The sequence below is a fragment of the Gopherus evgoodei genome, unplaced genomic scaffold (assembly GCF_007399415.2).
Source record: "Gopherus evgoodei ecotype Sinaloan lineage unplaced genomic scaffold, rGopEvg1_v1.p scaffold_31_arrow_ctg1, whole genome shotgun sequence".
Classification (NCBI taxonomy): domain Eukaryota; kingdom Metazoa; phylum Chordata; order Testudines; family Testudinidae; genus Gopherus; species Gopherus evgoodei.
Window position 1 is genome coordinate 5,872,515 of NW_022059983.1, and position 17,973 is coordinate 5,890,487.

General features: G+C 63.0%; 1 protein-coding gene across 1 annotated transcript; it reads left to right on the forward strand.

Moving 5' to 3' along the window:
• Positions 1–11,526: 11,526 nt before the first annotated feature.
• On the forward strand, positions 11,527–17,634 carry HAS1 (hyaluronan synthase 1). Its single transcript, XM_030543263.1, has 5 exons — positions 11,527–11,622; positions 13,023–13,726; positions 14,572–14,797; positions 15,548–15,680; positions 16,768–17,634. The coding sequence occupies exons 2-5, from the start codon at positions 13,025–13,027 to the stop codon at positions 17,441–17,443; spliced, it is 1,737 nt and encodes a 578-aa protein (XP_030399123.1). The 5' UTR covers positions 11,527–11,622; positions 13,023–13,024; the 3' UTR covers positions 17,444–17,634.
• The last annotated feature ends 339 nt before the right edge of the window (positions 17,635–17,973 follow it).

Consider the following 17,973-nt stretch of genomic DNA (forward strand, 5'->3'; position numbering starts at 1 on the left):
AAGGGCCGGGAGGAGACCTGCCTCAGAGCGAGAGGCAAGTGAGAGGCTCCGTGGTTGTCAACCTCTTTTCCTCTGCGGGCTCCTAAAACCTTCCCCATGCAGGTGCAGACCCCTTGGGAAATCTTAGTCAGCGTCTGTGGGCCCCCGGGGCCCCGCTGGCCACGGGTTGGCAAAGGGGTGAGTGGATCCTGTCTGTCCGTACCGACACGGGGAGCAAATAATCAGGCATGAAATCAGGCGACACTTGTGACCCGAGGGGGGGGGGTGAACCGGGGGGCAGTGGGGGGCAGTTGCCCAAGGAGTTGAGTGGAGTCTCAGTCCCCGGCAATTTTTAAATCAGGCTGGTTTGGTTGATGGGGACAGATGAAAGGGGGGGCAGGTGTCAGATCACAAATGTTTGGGGGATTTCGAGTTGTCGTCTAGATTTGAGAAGGGAACAATTGTTGGAGGGGGTCAAAAATATTTACCAAAAAGGGGAAACAATGTGTGTGTGTGTGTGTGTGTGTGTGTGTCCGTCCCTGCTGCCCCCTGCTGGAAGGGACAGGCCCTGTTCTCTGTGTGTGTGTGTGTGTGTGTGTGTGTGTGTGTGTGTGTGTGTGTGTGTGTGTGTGTGTGCTGCCCGGGACAGGCCCTGGTTTTGTGTGTGTGTGTGTGTGTGTGTGTGTGTGTGTGCTGCCCGGGACAGGCCCTGGGGTGTATGCGTGTGTGTGTGTGTGTGTCCCTGCTGCCCCCTGCTGGAAGGGACAGGCCCTGCTCTGTGTGTGTGTGTGTGTGCATGTGCATGTGTGTGTGTGTGCTGCCCGGGACAGGCCCTGGTTTTGTGTGTGTGTGTGTGTGTGTGTGTGTGTGTGTGCTGGCTGGGACAGGTCCTGGTCTTTGTGTGTGTGTGTGTGTGTGTGTGTGTCTGTGTGTGTCTCTGTGTTACTGTCCCTGCTGCCCCCTGCTGAAGGGGACAGGCCCTGCTCTGTGTGTGTGTGTTTCTGTGTCTGTTAGTGTCCCCGATGCCCCCTGCTGGCGTGGACAGGCCCTGCTGTGTGTCTGTGTTTTTGTGTGTTAGTGTCCCCACTGCCCTCTGCTGGCGTGGGCAGGCCCTGTTGTGTGTCGCTATACAGCACATCTGTGTGTTCATGTCTGTCTCCGTGGGTTGCTATGTACGATGTGTTTAACTATATATATTATGTGTATTCTTTGCGTGTTGCTGTACACTGTGTGTGTGTTCTCTTTGGGTGTGTCAGTGCGTCTCTGTACAGCCCCATCACTCCCCTACCCCCCAGCTCATCCGAACCCCAAGGGCTACAGGCAGAAGCCGGGTGTCATCCACCAGATCCCAAGCTACAGCTGCCGTCCCAGCCCTGGGGGAGCGGCTGTAGTTAGCTCTGGGGCTGGGTGACACATGGCCCAGCACAGCCAGCACGGCTGTGACAGGAAGGGGCCGTGGGAGGATGTGGCTGACTCTGTCCCCAGTTGCGGTTGGGATCAAGGGAGTGTGTGGCCGGTGGGGAGTCCCAGTGGGTTGCTTGGGAAGGTTTCAACTCCAGATCCATGATCCAGTCAGCACAGAGACACACCACAGTGTCTGCACCCCTTCCTGCCGCTCCAATCCCCAGCTCCCCCCACTCCCACTGTAAGCATTAGATCCCACTTCCCTGCCAGAGCCAGGGAGAAAACCCAGGAGTCTTTGCTCCCAGCCCCCCATGCTCTAACCACTAGACCCCACTCCCCTTCCAGGCCTAGGGAGAGAACCCAGGAGTCCTGGCTCCCAGCCCCCCATGCTCTAACCACTAGACCCCACTCCCCTTCCAGGCCTAGGGAGAGAACCCAGGAGTCCTGGCTCCCAGCCCCCCATGCTCTAACCACTAGACCCCACTCCCCTTCCAGGCCTACGGAGAGAACCCAGGAGTCCTGGCTCCCTGCCCCCTGTTCTAACCCTGTCAAGGTTGAATCCCCACTCTGGCACTTCGAGTGCAGAAGATGGGGCTCTCAAGGATACTAAAAATTAACACTGGCTACTCCAGGCTTGTATTCAACTCCCAGGGTTACAGCTTTTCTCTGACCTTGGCTTGGTAAACGCTGCCACCACCCAAATGCAGAACCCCTTGGAGAGCCCAGGAAGGGACACTTGGGAATTCCTCCCTGTGGGGTACCCTCAAGCCCTTTCACCCCCACTCTGGGGAAGAGCTGAGAAAGAAAACAAAAGAAATTAGCTGTTGCTACCAGAGAATCAAATAACATCCACAAACCTCTTAGGACGCCAACAATCCAGTTCTGTTCTTAAAAAAAAGGTAAATTTTATTAAAAAGAAAAAGAAAGAAAATGCATCTGGAATGTACGCTTTTGCTAGATTTAAAAAAAACAATTCCAAAAATCAAGCACCTACAATAGCTTTGGGGGGGAGGGGGGTTCAGCTAAAGGTTCCAAGCAAACAGAAGCATCTGGGGTTAGCACAGAGGAGTCCACAAGGCCAAGTAAGAAATAAACCTGATCACGTCTACCTTGGCATTCCCTGTCCCAATGAGTCCTTCCAGGTATGGAAAATCATTTTTCATACCTGATTCACACCTTACACAGATTCCTGCTTATAGCATGGCTGCTCTGTGTCCCTGCAGCCATAGGCGCCGGCTCCGTGGGTGCTCTGGGGCTGGAGCACCCACAGGGAAAAATTGGTGGGTGTACTGCACTCACCAGCAGCTTCCCACCCCGCCATCCTGCCCCAGCTCACCTCCTCCTCCGCCACCTCCCCTGAGCACGCAGGGCCGCCCAGAGGATTCAGGGGGGCTGGGGTCTTCGGCAGCGGGTCCCAGGGCAGGAGGACCTGCTGCTGCGGGACTTTGGGGCACTTCAGTGGCGGGACCTGGAGCGGAAGGACCCCCTGCTGCCAAATTGCCACGGAAGACCTGGAGCGGAAGAAGCTCTGGGGACCCGCAAGAGTTTTCCGGGGCCCCCGGAGCAAGTGAAGGACCCCACTCCAAGGCCCCCAAAAAACTCTCATGGGGGCCCCTGTGAGGCCTGGGGCAAATTGCCCCATTTGCCCCTGCCCTCTGGGCAGCCCTGTAGGCACGCCGCGTGGCTGCTTTTCCTCCCAGCATTTGCGCCACAAAACAGCTGTTTCACGTGGCTGGAAGGGAGGGGGGAGGAAGGGGAACGCGGCGCGCTCGGGGAAGAGGCGGGGAGAGGGCGGAGATTTGGGGAAGGGGTCCAACAGGGGCAGGGAGGAGGCGGAGTTGGGGTGACGATCTTGGGGAAGAGATTGGAATGAGGCGGGGCAGGGACGGGGAATGGGTGGGGCAGGGCGGGGATGGAGGGGGGGGAGTCCAGAGACAACAACAAACAAAGAGAAAGTTTCTTTCCCAATTTTGAAAAGTTCTACCTTCCCATTGGCTCTTTTGGTCAGATGCCCACTTCCGTTTCTTTATCTGGGGGACTTTTTAACCCCTTACAGGTAAAGCAATTTAAGAACAGCTACCAAGAGGGATTTTACAGCTAATTGGCTGAGTGAGTGTCCATCAAAGAGAGCTACCTCCCCCCCACTTCATTTATCACATGCCCCCCAAATCACAGCCGGTGCTGGCCAGCCTGGTTCAGATCAGGTCCATGCCAGCTGGGATTTCTTCCTGGAGGCTTAGGAAACAGAGTTAATAAGATACATGCACCTCTAATTTCACTAATAATTACATGAGGAACCAAACAGTCCTTTATACATTTCGGGGACTACAATGACGTAGAATACAGGGACATTGTCACCGGGCTGATTCTGGGAAACCTTCCCAGGAGAGTGCATCAGCCACTCTGTTAGAGGCTCCTGAAACGTGTTGTACCTCAAAATCAAAGTCTTGAAGAGCTAAACTCCACCGAAGAAGTTTTTTGTTAGTCTCTTTGACCACGTGAAGCCCCTTCAGTGCAGCATGGTCAGCGAGCAGGTGGACCCGCCGTCCCCAAAAGCATGGGCCTAGCTTCTCCAGAGCACACACAACAGCGTAACGCCCTGTTTCTGACACTGACCAGTGGCTTTCCCTCCCCTCTCAGAAAGCTTTTTACTGAGAAACACAACAGGATGGAATTGTTGATCTGGTCCTTCCTGCAATAAAACTGCTCCCACACCACGCTCGGGCGCATCTATGGTTATCACGAACGGTTGGTCGAAGTCGGGGGCCCTCTCAGACATAAGGGCCACCTTAAGCTGGTTAAAGACTTTCCGACACTGCTCAGTCACCGAACTGCATTTGGCTGTTTTTTCCTGGTCAGGTCTGTCAGTCGGGTGGCAGTTGGGCTGTAGTGTGGTACAAATCGTCGGTAATACCCAGCCAAGCCCAAGAAGGATGGACCTGCTTCTTTGACTTGGGGACAGGTCAATTTTGGAGAGCATTTTCCTTAGCCTGTAGGGGGTTGATAGTACCTTGACCCACCTGGTGTCCAAGGTACATTATTTGACACTTTTTGACCTTAACGGTTAATCCTCGATCCCTCATGCGCTGGAAGACAGCTTGGAGATGTTCCAGGGGGTTTGCCCATGAATCTGGGAATATAGCCACACTGGTGACTGCAAATTCCCCAAACCCAGCCAGAAGGTTATCTAGCAGTCTCTAGAAGGCGGCAGGTGCATTAAATTCATACAGCCCTACGTGGGCGATGAAGGCTGGCCTTTTCTTGGTGCATTCATCGAGCCGTGCTGGCCAGTTCTCCTTAGTTAAGTCTAAGGGAGAGATGAATTGAGCACATCGCAGTTTCTGCAATAGCTCATCTGTGCGTGGCATTGGATAGTTCTCTGGGTGAGTTATAGCATTTAGGTTACAAAAGCGGATTTCCCCATCTGGTTTGGGAACCAGAACCACTGGAGAGGCCCATGCCCTGATTACACCCATCCGTAACATGTCCTTGATCTCTCTCTCTATTGTGGTTTTGGCTTGAGGAGCCATGCGGTAGAGAACCCAGGAGTCCTGGCTCCCAGTCCCCCGCTCTAACCACCAGACCCCACTCCCCTCCCAGGGAGAGAACCCAGGAGTCCTGGCTCCCAGCCCCCCACTCTAACCAAGAGACCCCACTCTCCTCCCAGGGCCATGGAGAGAACCCAGAAGTCCTGGCTCCCAGCTCCCCCGCTCTAACCACCAGACCCCACTCTCCTCCCAGGGCCAGGGAGAGAACCCAGGAGTCCTGGCTCCCAGCCCCCCGCTCTAACCACCAGACCCCACTCTCCTCCCAGGGCCAGGGAGAGAACCCAGGAGTCCTGGCTCCCAGCTCCCCCCTGCTCTAACACATCAGCCCCAGCACACGCTGCACAGGGGTCTAGGACAGGGGTAAAGATGAGCGGACAAGATGCGCTGCACAATTTCATCAGCAGGTGGCACCTAAATCATTCCAGAACATACAGGGCACTTCTGGGTTCTCTCCCCAGCTCTGGGAGGGGAGTGGGGTCTAGTGGTTACAGCGGGAGGAGGGGGCTGGGAGCCGGGACTCCTGGGTTCTCTCCTAGGCTTGGGGAGGGGAGTGGTGCCTAGTGGTTAAAGCGAGGGAGGGGCTGGGAGCCAAGACTCCTGTGTACTCTCCCTGGCTCTGGGAGGGGAATGATGTCGAGAGGTTACAGTGGGGAGCCTGGGAGTCGGGACTCCCGGATTCTCTCCTGGGCTCAGGGAGAGGAGTGATGTCAAGTGGTTAGATCAGGAGGGACTGGAAGATTGGACTCCTGGGTTCAATGCCCAGCAAAGGAAGGGGAGTTGTGTCTAGTGATTGGAGCAGGGGGCTAGGAGCCAGGACTCCTGGGTTCAATCCCCAGCTATGAAAGGGGAGTGGTGTCTAGTGATTAGACCAGAGGGGCTGAGCACCAGGACTCATGGAACCAGAGAGGTCATCTACTACAGTCCCCTGCACTCAAGGCAGGACCAAGTTTTATCTAGACCAGGGATGATCAAACTATGGCCCGGGGGCTGTATCTGGCCCTTCAGAAGTTTTAATCCAGCCCTCGAGCTCCCGCTGGGTACCAGGGTCCAGGGCTTTCCCCGCTCCAGCTGGGGAGCGGGGCCAGGGGCTCGCCCCGCTCTGCACGTGCCGTGACTCCACGTGGCTCCTGGAAGCAGCGGCAAGTCTCCCATCAGGCTCCTACACATAGTGGCAGCCAGAGGGCTCCGCATGCTGCCCCCACCCCAAGCGCTGCCTCTGCAGCTCCTATTGGCTGTGAACCGTGGCCAATGGGAGCTGCAGGGGCGGTGCCTGCGGACGGGGCAGCACACCAAGCTGCCTGGCCATACCTCCACATAGGAGCCGGAGAGGGAACATGCTGCTGCTTGAGGTAAGCACCACCTGGAGCCTGCACCCCCAACCCCCTCCCATGCCCCAACCCCCGTCCCCAGCCCTGATCTCCCTCCCACCCTCCAAATCCCTTGATCCCAGCCCGGAGCACCCTCCTGCACCCCCATCCCCTCATCCCCAGCCCCACACCCCCAGCCAGAGCTGCACCCCCCCGTCCCCCGACCCCCCTGCCGCACCCTGACCCCCTCCTGCGCCCCAACCTGCCCCAGCCTGGAGCACCCTCCTGCACCCCCAGCCCCTCACCCCCAGCCCCACACCCCCAGCCAGAGCTGCAGCCCCCCTTCCCCTGACCCCCCTGCCGCACCCTGACCCCCTCCTGCGCCCCAACCTGCCCCAGCCTGGAGCACCCTCCTCCACCCCAGTCCCTCATCCTCAGTCCCACCCAGAGCCCACACACCCAGTCGGAGCCGCACCCCCCTGAACCTCCAACCCCCATGCCGCACCCTGACCCCCTCCTGCACCCCAACCTCCTGCCCCAGCCCGGAGCCTCCTCCCATACCCAGAACTCCTCATTTCTGGCCCCACCCCAGAGCCCGCACCCCCAGCCGGAGCCCTCACCCCCTCCCGCACCCCAACCCCGAATTTCATGAGCATTCATGGCCCGCCATCCAATTTCCATACCCAGATGTGGCCCTCAGGCCCATCCCTGATCTAGAGCATCCCCTGGGTTCTCTCCCCGGCACTGGGAGGGGAAGGGGGTGTAGTGGTTAGAGCAGGGTGGGAATGGGGCTGGCACATCTCTCAGCTCCTGCTTTGTCTCAGTGACAGGCGGGCGGTCCCAGGGGACGGGTGTTGCCGGGCGGAGGTTCCCAGGCAGCTGCAGAGGAAATGGCAGCGCCCTGAGCCATGGGCTGATTAGGGCTCAGCACAGACTGTTTGGGAGACGTCGGTTCCCCTGCTGCCATGGAAACGGGGCCCTACCAGCCTCTGACCACTAGATCCCGCTGCCCTCCCTGAGCCGGAGAGAGAACCCAGGCGTCCTAGTGCCCAGACCCCCACCCCCTCTAACCACTAGATCCCACTGCCTTCCCTGACCCAGGGAGAGAACCCAGGCATCCTGGTTCCCAGACCCCCACCCCCTCTAACCACTATATCCTGCTGCCCTCCCTGAGCCAGGGAGAGAACCCAGGTGTCCTAGTGCCCAGACCCCCACCTCCCTTCTCTAACTGCTAGATGCCACTGCCCTCCCTGAGCCAGGGAGAGAACCCATGAGTCCCGGCTCCCAGCAGCCTCATGCTCTAACCAGTAGACTCCCCTTCCCTCTGAGTCATGGTGCCATTCCCTTGTTCCCCCGATTGCCCAATGCCCAGTCTGGGCTGGGGAGTGCCTGACTGAGGTCAGGGCTGAGTCAGCCCCTTGTGCGGAGCACATGCCGGGAAGGCTTCTCCCTGGACCGTGTCCCCATGCCAGTGTGTGCTGGGGAGGCCGCCATAGCTGGATGGGTGTGGTGGGGGGAGCCTCTGGGATCCTGGGCCAACCTGCAGGGAGGGGCCAAGAGGTGGGGCAGAGCGCTGGGGAACAGGGTCAGCGAGATCAAGGGGGCAGAGGTGGGTCTGGGGGCCTGAGGTTAGGGAGAGGCTGGAGGTTACAAGGCTTGGGGACTGGGAAGGAGTTGGGGGCAGGGAGGCTGGCAGCTGGGGGTCTCCAGGACAGAGATCCAGCCCCTTGGCTGGCAGCGGTGGGGGTCACAGCTTCCCTGGGCTGTCGGGTGGTGGAGCCGCAGGTGCTGAGCCGGGTTACACCAGCACGTATTGGGGCACATTCCCTCTGAGAGGCAAAGCAGAGGGCAGGACGCCTGGGTCCTCTGCCCAGCCCTGCCATGAGTCCGGTGCCCTCTGGAAAGGGGGCAGGATTCTCCGGCTGCCTCCGGGCAGGGCCAGGAGCCCAGGGCAGAGATTCACGGCTGGGGAGCGGGAATTACACCAGCCGGAGGCCGGGGTCCCAGCTCAGGGCAGAGGTCTCACAGCTCAGACACGTGCCCCCCTTCACCCCTCCCCCGTGCTTCCCCCATCCCAGCATGGGTGTGGAGGGGGCTGATCCCTGTGGTCCATCCAGGGGGTGGGTTAGTGCCCGGGGGTCAGGGGAGCTGTCCCTACTGGGACTGAGGCTGAGACCCGGCAAACTCCATTCACACCTGAGGCCACTGAACCCCCTACCCCAGAGCCAGCCAGTCCCTCCCCTCCACCCCCCGAGGGAAAGGCCCCATATCCCAGTCCCCTTGGGGGGGGGTAGGAGAGGAAATGAGCAATCCAGCCCTATCCCCCAGGTGTCCAAGGGGTTGGGCACGGCCCAGAACCACGCCAGGAATGTGGGGCGGGTGAACCACAGGGCCGCACTCCTGGGCAGCCCTGGGTGACTCCCACTGCCCCGAATTCCCGGAACCCCACTCCCATCGCTAGCCCTGGCCCCAGCCCCCCACCCCAGCCCATAGCCCAGCCCCCACACTTCACCCCCCTTCACACACACACACACACACACACCTGCCTGCTTGCAAACTTCCCCAGTGGGAGCACAGCAGGTTGGGGCTGTAGGGGGGAGGGTGTTGGCACCTGGGCGGGGGGGTGGGGAGCTCAGCAGAGAGGGGTGGGGGATAAGTGGGGTGGGGCCTGGCACAGGCAGGGGGAAGGGGGGGGATCAGGGGGCGGGGACTGGCACAGCCTGGGGAGGAGGGGATAGGGAGATCTCTGGGGCGGTAGCTGGCACAGGCGGGGGGAGGGGATGGGGGCATCTGTGGGGCAGGGACTGGCAGAGGCAGGAGGGGAGGGGGATCTGTGGGGCAGGGGCTGGCACAGGAGGGGGAGGGCATGAGGGATCTGTGGGGTAGGGGCTGGCACAGGCAGGCAGGGCCACCCAGAGGGGGAAGCAAGAGGGGCAATTTGTCTCAGGCCCTGGGCTCTGCAGGGGCCCCCACCAGAGTTTTTCGGGGCCCCTGGAGCAGGGTCCTTCAGTCACTCCGGGGGCCCCGGAAAACTCTTGTGGGGCCCGGGGCCCGGAGCTTCCTCCGCTCCTGGTCTTTGCTGGCGTGGGGGGCGGAAGGACCCCCGCTGGCTGCACTTCGGCGGTGGGTCCCGCTTTGGCGGTAATTCGGCGGCGGGGGGGCCCCTGCCGTGGGTCTTCAGGGCACTTCGGAAGGTCCCTGAAATCCTCTGTGCGGCCCTGGAGGCAGGAGGGGAAGGGAATCTGTGGGGCAGGGGCTGGCACAGGCAGGAGGGGAGGGGGATCTGTGGGGCAGGGCTGGCACAGGCAGGAAGGGAGGGGGATCTGTGGGGCAGGGGCTGGCACAGGCAGGAGGGGAGGGGGATCTGTGGGGCAGGGGCTGGCACAGCCAGGAAGGGAGGGGGATCTGTGGGGCAGGGGCTGGCACGGGGGGAGGAGGATCTGTGGGGCAGGGGCTGGCACAGGCATGAGGGGAGGGGGATCTGTGGGGCAGGGGCTGGCACTGGCAGGAGGGGAGGAGGATCTGGCGGCAGGGGCTGGCACAGGCAGGAGGGGAGGGGGATCTGTGGGGCAGGGGCTGGCACAGGCAGGAGGGGAGAGGAATCTGTGGGGCAGGGGCTGGCACAGGCAGGAGGGGAGGGGGATCTGTGGGGCAGGGGCTGGCACAGGCAGGAGGGGAAGGGGATCTGGGGGGCAGGGGTTGGCACAGGCAGGAGGGGAGGGGGATCTGTGGGGCAGGGGCTGGCACAGGCAGGAGGGGAGGGGATCTGTGGGGCAGGAGCTGGCACAGGCAGGAGGGGATCTGTGGGGCAGGGGCTGGCACAGGCAGGAGGGGAGGGGATCTGTGGGGCAGGGGCTGGCACAGGCAGGAGGGGACGGGGATCTGGGGCAGGGGCTGGCACAGGCAGGAGGGGACGGGGATCTGTGGGGCAGGGGCTGGCACAGGCAGGAGGGGACGGGGATCTGTGGGGCAAGGACTGGCACAGGCAGGAGGGGAGGGGATCTGTGGGGCAGGGGCTGGCACAGGCAGGAGGGGACGGGGATCTGTGGGGCAGGGGCTGGCACAGGCAGGAGGGGACGGGGATCTGTGGGGCAGGGGCTGCCACAGGCAGAAGAGGATGGGGATCTGTGGGGCAGGGGCTGCCACAGGCAGGAGGGGATGGGGATCTGTGGGGCAGGGGCTGGCACAGGCAGGAGGGGATGGGGATCTGTGGGGCAGGGGCTGCCACAGGCAGGAGGGGACAGGGATCTGTGGGGCAGGGGCTGCCACAGGCAGAAGAGGATGGGGATCTGTGGGGCAGGGGCTGGCACAGGCAGGAGGGGACGGGGATCTGTGGGGCAGGGGCTGGCACAGGCAGGAGGGGACGGGGATCTGTGGGGCAGGGGCTGGCACAGGCAGGAGGGGACGGGGATCTGTGGGGCAGGGGCTGGCACAGGCAGGAGGGGACGGGGATCTGTGGGGCAGGGGCTGGCACAGGCAGGAGGGGAGGGGGATCTGTGGGGCAGGGGCTGGCACAGGCAGGAAGGGGGATCTGGCGGGGCTGGGATGGAGTTCATGGAAAAGTGGATGACGGGGGGGCGGGGGCACCGGATTGCTCAAGTCCCATCTATTTATTTTGTTGCCACCCTGACAACGGGCTCGTCTGGGGCAGGATTAGGGAAGGTCCCAGCATCAGCTCCGGGGCTGGGCTAGCAGGGGCTGCGGGTCGGGAGTGAGGGGCAGCAGCAGGGCGGGGGGGGGGGAGCCCAGGTCTGGGCTGGCAGGGGGCTGCGGGTCAGGAGTGAGGGGCACCAGCAGGGCGGGGGGGGGGAGCCCAGGGCTGGGCTGGCAGGGGGCTGCGGGTCAGGAGTGAGGGGCACCAGCAGGGCGGGGGGGGTCAGGTTCCCTAGTGCTCTCTCTTGTGCTCTCCCCCCCACACACACACTTCCTGTCTGGTTAACATCCAGCCCCCCAGCGACTGACCAGCAGGACCCACCTGCGAGGCGGGGGCCGTGGGGGGGGGTGTTACTCACTGGGCTGCCCCAACCCGCTGACGTTCCCAGCCCCCCCAGCTCAGAGCCCAGGAATCTGCCCCTCACTCCCGACCCGCAGCCCCCGGAGAGAACAGGGACCGGGCCAATATTCAGGGCTGGCTGATGGGCAGTGAATTCCCAGCCAGCGGGGGCGGGGGGGGGGGGAAGCGTGGCTGGGGGGAGGGGCGCAGCTGGGAAGACGAAGGGGGGGACACTCGGAGGGGGGGAGGCTGGGTCGCCCAGCCTGACGCAGACACGGCGTGTCCCCCTCCCCCCGCCGCCAACACCCTCCTTCCCGCGGTTCAAAAGTTCCCCCCCGCCGCTGTAACGGAGCCAGAACCCAGCACCGGCGGGGAGAGCAGCCGGCAGCAGGTGAGGGCAGTGCGGTCCAGTGGTTAGAGCGGGGCAGGGGCAGGAGCCAGAACTCCTGGGTTCTCTCCCTGGCTCCGGGAGGGGAGGCCAGCAGCTAAAGAGGGGGGCACGGTCTGGGAGCCAGGACTCCTGGGTTCTCTCCCTGGCTCAGGGAGGGGAGCCTAGAGGTTAAAGCAGGGGGAATCTGAGAGCCAGGACTCCTGGGTTCTCTCCCTGGCTCGGGAGGGAGGCCAGCGGTTAAAGCCGGAGGGTTCTGGGAGGCAGGACTCCTGGGTTCTATCCCTAGCTCTGGGGGAAGGCCAGCGGTTAAAGGGGGGGGGGGGGATCTGGGAGGCAGGACTCCTGGGTTCTATCCCTGGCTCGGGAGGGAGGCCAGCGGTTAAAGCGGGGGGGGGTCTGGGAAGCAGGACTCCTGGGTTCTCTCCCTGGCTCGGGAGGGAGGCCAGCGGTTAAAGCCGGAGGGTTCTGGGAGGCAGGACTCCTGGGTTCTATCCCTAGCTCTGGGGGAAGGCCAGCGGTTAAAGGGGGGGGGGGATCTGGGAGGCAGGACTCCTGGGTTCTATCCCTGGCTCGGGAGGGAGGCCAGCGGTTAAAGCGGGGCGGGGTCTGGGAGGCAGGACTCCTGGGTTCTCTCCCTGGCTCGGGAGGGAGGCCAGCGGTTAAAGCGGGGGGGGGGGGGGGGGATCTGGGAGGCAGGACTCCTGGGTTCTCTCCCTGGCTCAGGGAGGGGAGCCTAGAGGTAAAGCAGGGGGGATCTGGGAGGCAGGACTCCTGGGTTCTATCCCTAGCTCTGAGCAGGGTTGCCCCAGGACGGGGGGCAAGTGAAGCAATTTACCCCGGGCCCTGCGAGCCCTGGCTCAGCAGAGGCGGTAGGGGGGGGCCCTTCAGTGCTGCCAAAGTCGGGGAGTGACTGAAGGGCCCCCGGCTGCAGAAATGCTGCTGAAGACCCGGACGCTGCCGGGTGAGTACAAGCACCGCAGCTTTGCCCCAGGCCCCCTGAATCCTCTGGGCGGCCCTGGCTCTGGGAGATGAATGGGGGTGGGTGGTTACAGCAGAGCGTGGGGGCTGGGAGCTAGGACTCCTGGGTTCTCTTGCTGGTTCTGGGAGAGGAAGGGTGGTGGATCACAGCAGGGGGGACTGGGATCCAGTGCTCCTGGGATCCCTGACAGGGGAAGTGCCACGCTCTGTGTGGGTCATTTATTTATTCCAACGGACCTTTTCGGGTGCCGTCACCCGGACAACACCTCCTTCCCAGCCCAGTTTAATCATCCTTATTGCCGTGCCCCAGAGCTCCTGCCAGTTTGGGCAGCCCTGTGCGGTGAAACTCCCATTGCTCAGCTCTGGGGGGGTCCAATCCCCACCCATCCAACCGCAGCTCACCCCATTCCCATCCCTTGCAGAGATGGACCCCAGAAAAGCGCCTAAATACCTCATCTCCGCCGGGCGCCGCATACTCACCAGCGCCTTTGCCCTGCTCATCTTGGGGGTCCTGACCTGGGCCTACGTCGTTGGGATCCAGCTGGTGGCCGACCAGTATCGGATCATGGCCTTCGGCCTCTACGGAGCCTTCCTTGCCGCCCACCTGGCCGTCCAGAGCCTCTTCGCCCTCCTGGAGCACCGGCGGATGAGGAGGGAGTCGTTGACCTGCAGCTACACCAAGACGGTGGCGTTGACCATCTCGGCCTACCAAGAAGACCCGTCCTACCTCCGGCAGTGCCTGGAGTCGGTGCGCGCCACCCTGTACCCCCGCGAGAAGCTGCGGATCCTCATGGTGATCGACGGGAACAGCCCCGACGACCGCTACATGCTGGACATGTTCCGGGAGGTCTTCGCCGGCGAGGACGTGGGCACCTACGTCTGGGAGAACAACTACCACCAGCAGCCCCCGCTGGAGGGCGAGGGGGCGGGCAGCGGCTCCCAGGGGGCGCGAGGGGAGGAGCCCGGGCCCTACACCGAGGTGGAGATGGTGGACCCAGGCCAGCTGGTGGTGGAGGAGTTGATCCGCTCCAGGCGATGTGTCTGCATCATGCAGCGATGGGGCGGGAAGCGCGAGGTGATGTACACGGCCTTCAGGGCGCTGGGCGACTCAGTGGACTATATCCAGGTAAGAGCAATGAGCTGGCCACCCTCCCCCGCACTCCCCCAGTGCAGCGCCCCCCACTGCCGTTCTGGGCCCTGCCTGCCAGGGGAGAGGCCCCCACCCTGCCCCCTGCAGCACAGCGCCCCCTAGCACTGCCCTGGGGCATCGGGGCCGGCCCTGCCTGCCAGGGGAGAGACCCCCCACCCCACTCCCTGCAGCACAGCGCCCCCTAGTGCTGCCCTGGGGCATCGGGGCCGGCCCTGCCTGCCAGGGGAGAGCCTCCCGCCCCACTCCCTGCAGCACCCCACTCCCATGGGGCATCAGGGCCAGCACTGGCTGCCAAAGGAGAACCCCCCACCCTACCCCCTGCAGCACAGCGCCCCCTAGTGTCACACTAGCGCATCGGGGCCAGCCCTGACTGCTGGGAAGAGGCCCGTCCCCACCCTCTGCAGACAGCGCCCCCTAGCGCCAGCCTGGGGCATCGGGGCCAGCCCTGACTGCCATGGGAGAGCCCCCAACCTGCCCCCTGCAGCACAGCGCCCCCTAGTGCCAGCCTGGGGCATCGGGACCAGTCCTGACTGCCATGGGAGAGCCCCCACCCTGCCCCCTGCAGCACAGCGCCCCCTAGTGCCACCTAGGGGCATGGGGGCCAGCCCTGACTGCCAGGGGAGAGCCCCCACCCTGCCCCCTGCAGCACAGCGCCCCCTAGCGCCAGCCTGGGGCATCAGGCCAGCTCTGACTGGCAGGGGAGAGACCCCCCCACCCTGCCTCCTGCAGCACAGCGCCCCCTAGTGCTGCACTGGGCATGAGGCTCAGCACAGCTCCCCCTGGGGGACTCAGCAGGTAACACCCCTTCTTGCTGCCCCCAGGTGTGCGACTCGGACACCAAGCTGGACCCCAGGGCCACGGTGGAGCTGGTGAAGGTGTTGGAGGCCAACAAGCACTACGGAGCCGTGGGGGGTGACGTGCGGATCCTGAACGTCTCCGACTCCTTCATCAGCTTCATGAGCAGCCTGCGCTACTGGATGGCCTTCAACGTGGAGCGCGCCTGCCAGTCCTACTTCGACTGCGTCTCCTGCATCAGCGGGCCCCTGGGTGAGCCTGCCAGGACGCCTGGGTTCTCCCACACTCTGGGAGGGGAGTGGGGGCTAGCGGTTAGAGCAGAGGGCTCTGGGAGGGGAGTGGGGTCTGTTCGGGAGAGCGACAGGGATGGGAGCCAAGACTCCTGGATTCTCTCCCCAGCTCTGGCAGGGGAGTGGGGTCTAGTGATTAGAGCAGGGGGCTGGGAGCCAGGATGCCTGGGTTCTCCCCCTCTCCGGGAAGGGAGTGGGGTCTGTTGGTTAGAGCGAGGAGGCTGGGGCTGGGAGCAAGACACCTGGGTTCTCTCCCCAGCTCTGGCAGAGGAGTGAGGTCTAGCGGTTAGAGCAGGGGGACTGGGAGCCAGGACGCCTGGGTTCTCTCCCCACCTCTTGGAGGGGAGGGGTGTCTAGTGGTTAGAGAAGGGGGCTCTGGAAGGGGAATGGGGTCTGTTGGGAGAAGGACGGGGCTGGAAGCCAGGACTCATGGGTTCTCCCCCTCTCCAGGAGGGGAGTGGAGTTTAGCAGTTAGAGCAGGGTACTGGGAGCCAGGACGCCTGGGTTCTCCCCCTCTCCGGGAGGGGAGTGGGGTTTAGCGGTTAGAGCAGGGTGCTGGGAGCCAGGACGCCTGGGTTCTCCCCTTCTCCGGGAGGGGAGTGGGGTCTGTTGGCTGGAGCAGGGGGTTCTATCCCGGCTCTAGGAGGGGCAGGGAAGGGAGTGCTGGGAATTCTGGCTTTGCTGACCCTGTGCCGCCTGCTGCCCCCTGCAGGCCTGTACCGGAACGACCTGCTGCAGCAGTTCCTGGAGTCCTGGTACAACCAGAAATTCCTGGGCACTCACTGCACCTTCGGCGACGACCGGCACCTCACCAACCGCATGCTGAGTATGGGCTATGCCACCAAGTGAGTGCGTGGCCCACCTGCGCCCGGGCCTCCTTTGGGGGCTGAAGCCAGGACTCCTGGGTTCTCTCCCCGGGGCTGGGAGGGGAGTAGGGGCTAGCGGTTAGAGCAGGGGGGGGCTGGGAAACAGGACTCCTGGGTTCTGTCCCTGGGTCTGGGAGGAGAGTGGGGGTTTAGCGGTTAGAGCAGGGGGGGGCTGGGAGCCAGGACTCCTGGGTTCTCTTCCTGGGTCTGGGAGGGGAGTGGGGTTTAGCGGTTAGAGCAGGGGGGATTGGGAAACAGGACTCCTGGGTTCTCTCCCGGGGTCTGGGAGGGGAGTAGGGGCTAGAAGTTAGAGCAGGGGGGGCTGGGAAACAGGACTCCTGGGTTCTCTCCCCAGGTCTGGGGGGGAGAGTGGGGGCTATCGGTTAGAGTTGGGGGTGGGGCTGGAAGCTGGGACTCCTAGGTTCTCTCTCTGGGAGGAGAGTGGGGGCTAGTGGTTAGAGCAGGGGGGATTGGGAAACAGGACTCCTGGGTTCTCTCCCCGGGGCTGGGAGGGGAGTGGGGGCTAGCGGTTAGAGCAGGGGGGGGCTGGGAAACAGGACTCCTGGGTTCTGTCCCTGGGTCTGGGAGGAGAGTGGGGGTTTAGCGGTTAGAGCAGGGGGGGGCTGGGAGCCAGGACTCCTGGGTTCTCTTCCTGGGTCTGGGAGGGGAGTGGGGTTTAGCGGTTAGAGCAGGGGGGATTGGGAAACAGGACTCCTGGGTTCTCTCCCGGGGTCTGGGAGGGGAGTAGGGGCTAGAAGTTAGAGCAGGGGGGGCTGGGAAACAGGACTCCTGGGTTCTCTCCCCAGGTCTGGGGGGGAGAGTGGGGGCTATCGGTTAGAGTTGGGGGTGGGGCTGGAAGCTGGGACTCCTAGGTTCTCTCTCTGGGAGGAGAGTGGGGGCTAGTGGTTAGAGTAGGGTGGATTGGGAGACAGGACTCCTGGGTTCTCTCCCTGGGTCTGGGAGGGGAGTGGGGACTAGCGGGTAGAGCAGGGAGGCTGGAGTCAGGACTCCTGGATTCCAACCCCAGCTCTGCATTAGCTAAGCCCCCCGCTTTCCCCGCCCCCAGGTATACAGCACGCTCCCGCTGCTACTCAGAGACCCCCGCCCAGTTCCTGCGCTGGCTGGCCCAGCAGACCCGCTGGACCAAGTCCTACTTCCGCGAGTGGCTCTACAATGCCCTCTGGTGGCACCGGCACCACCTGTGGATGACCTACGAGGCCGTGGTGGCCGGCGTCTTCCCCTTCTTCGTGACGGCCACCGTCCTGCGCCTCTTCTACGGGGCCAGCCTGTGGGACGTGCTGTGGGTCCTGCTCTGCGTCCAGCTGGTGGCCTGCGTCAAGGCGCTCTACGCCTGCTGGCTGCGGGGCAGCCCTCGCATGCTCTTTATGAGCCTCTACGCCCTGCTCTACATGGGCGGCCTGCTGCCGGCCAAGTACTTCGCCATTGCCACCATGAACAAGAGCAGCTGGGGGACCTCCGGGAGGAAGAAGATGGTGGGCAACTTGATGCCCCTGCTGCCCGTCTCCATCTGGGGGCTGCTGCTGCTGGGGGGGCTGGGTTACACCCTCTACCAAGAGGCCCAGGCTGACTGGACCAGCCTGCTCAAGCAGGCCGAGCTGGGCTACCTGGTCATCGGGGTGGGCGTCTACCTGGGCTACTGGGCCGGCATGGTGCTGCTGTACTGGGTGTGGATCCGGCGGTGCTGCCGGAAACGGGCCGATCACTACACAGTCCAGGTGTGACACCCGGACGCCGGGGTTCCTTGTTATTCTCTTCCTACCTCCCACCCCCGGCCTGACTATGGGGAAGCTGGAAGTCTGGGTTAGACAGGGAAGTGATGGCTAATGGAGAGTGAAGGGAATGAGGGCACCAGGGGGTCTGGGTTCCATCCCCTACTCTGGAAGGGGAGTGGTGTCTAGTGGTTAGAGCGGGTGGTGTGTGGGAGCCAGGACTCCTGGGTTCTCTCCCTGGTGCTCTGGGAGGGGAGTGGTGTCCAGTGGTTAGAGTAGCGGGGCTGGGAGCCAGGAGTCCTGGGTTCTATCCCCAGCTCTGAGAGGGGAGTGGGGTCTAGTGGTGGGAGCAGGGGGGATTCTGTCCCTGACTTTCACAGGGGAATGGAGTCTAGTGCAGGGAGTCTCAAACTGGGGGTCGGGACCCCTCAGGGGGTCTCAAGGTTATTACCTGGGGGGTCACAAGCTGTCAGCCTCCACCCCAGACCCTGCTTTGCCTCCAGCATTTATAATAGTGTTTAATATAAAAAAAATGGATTTTA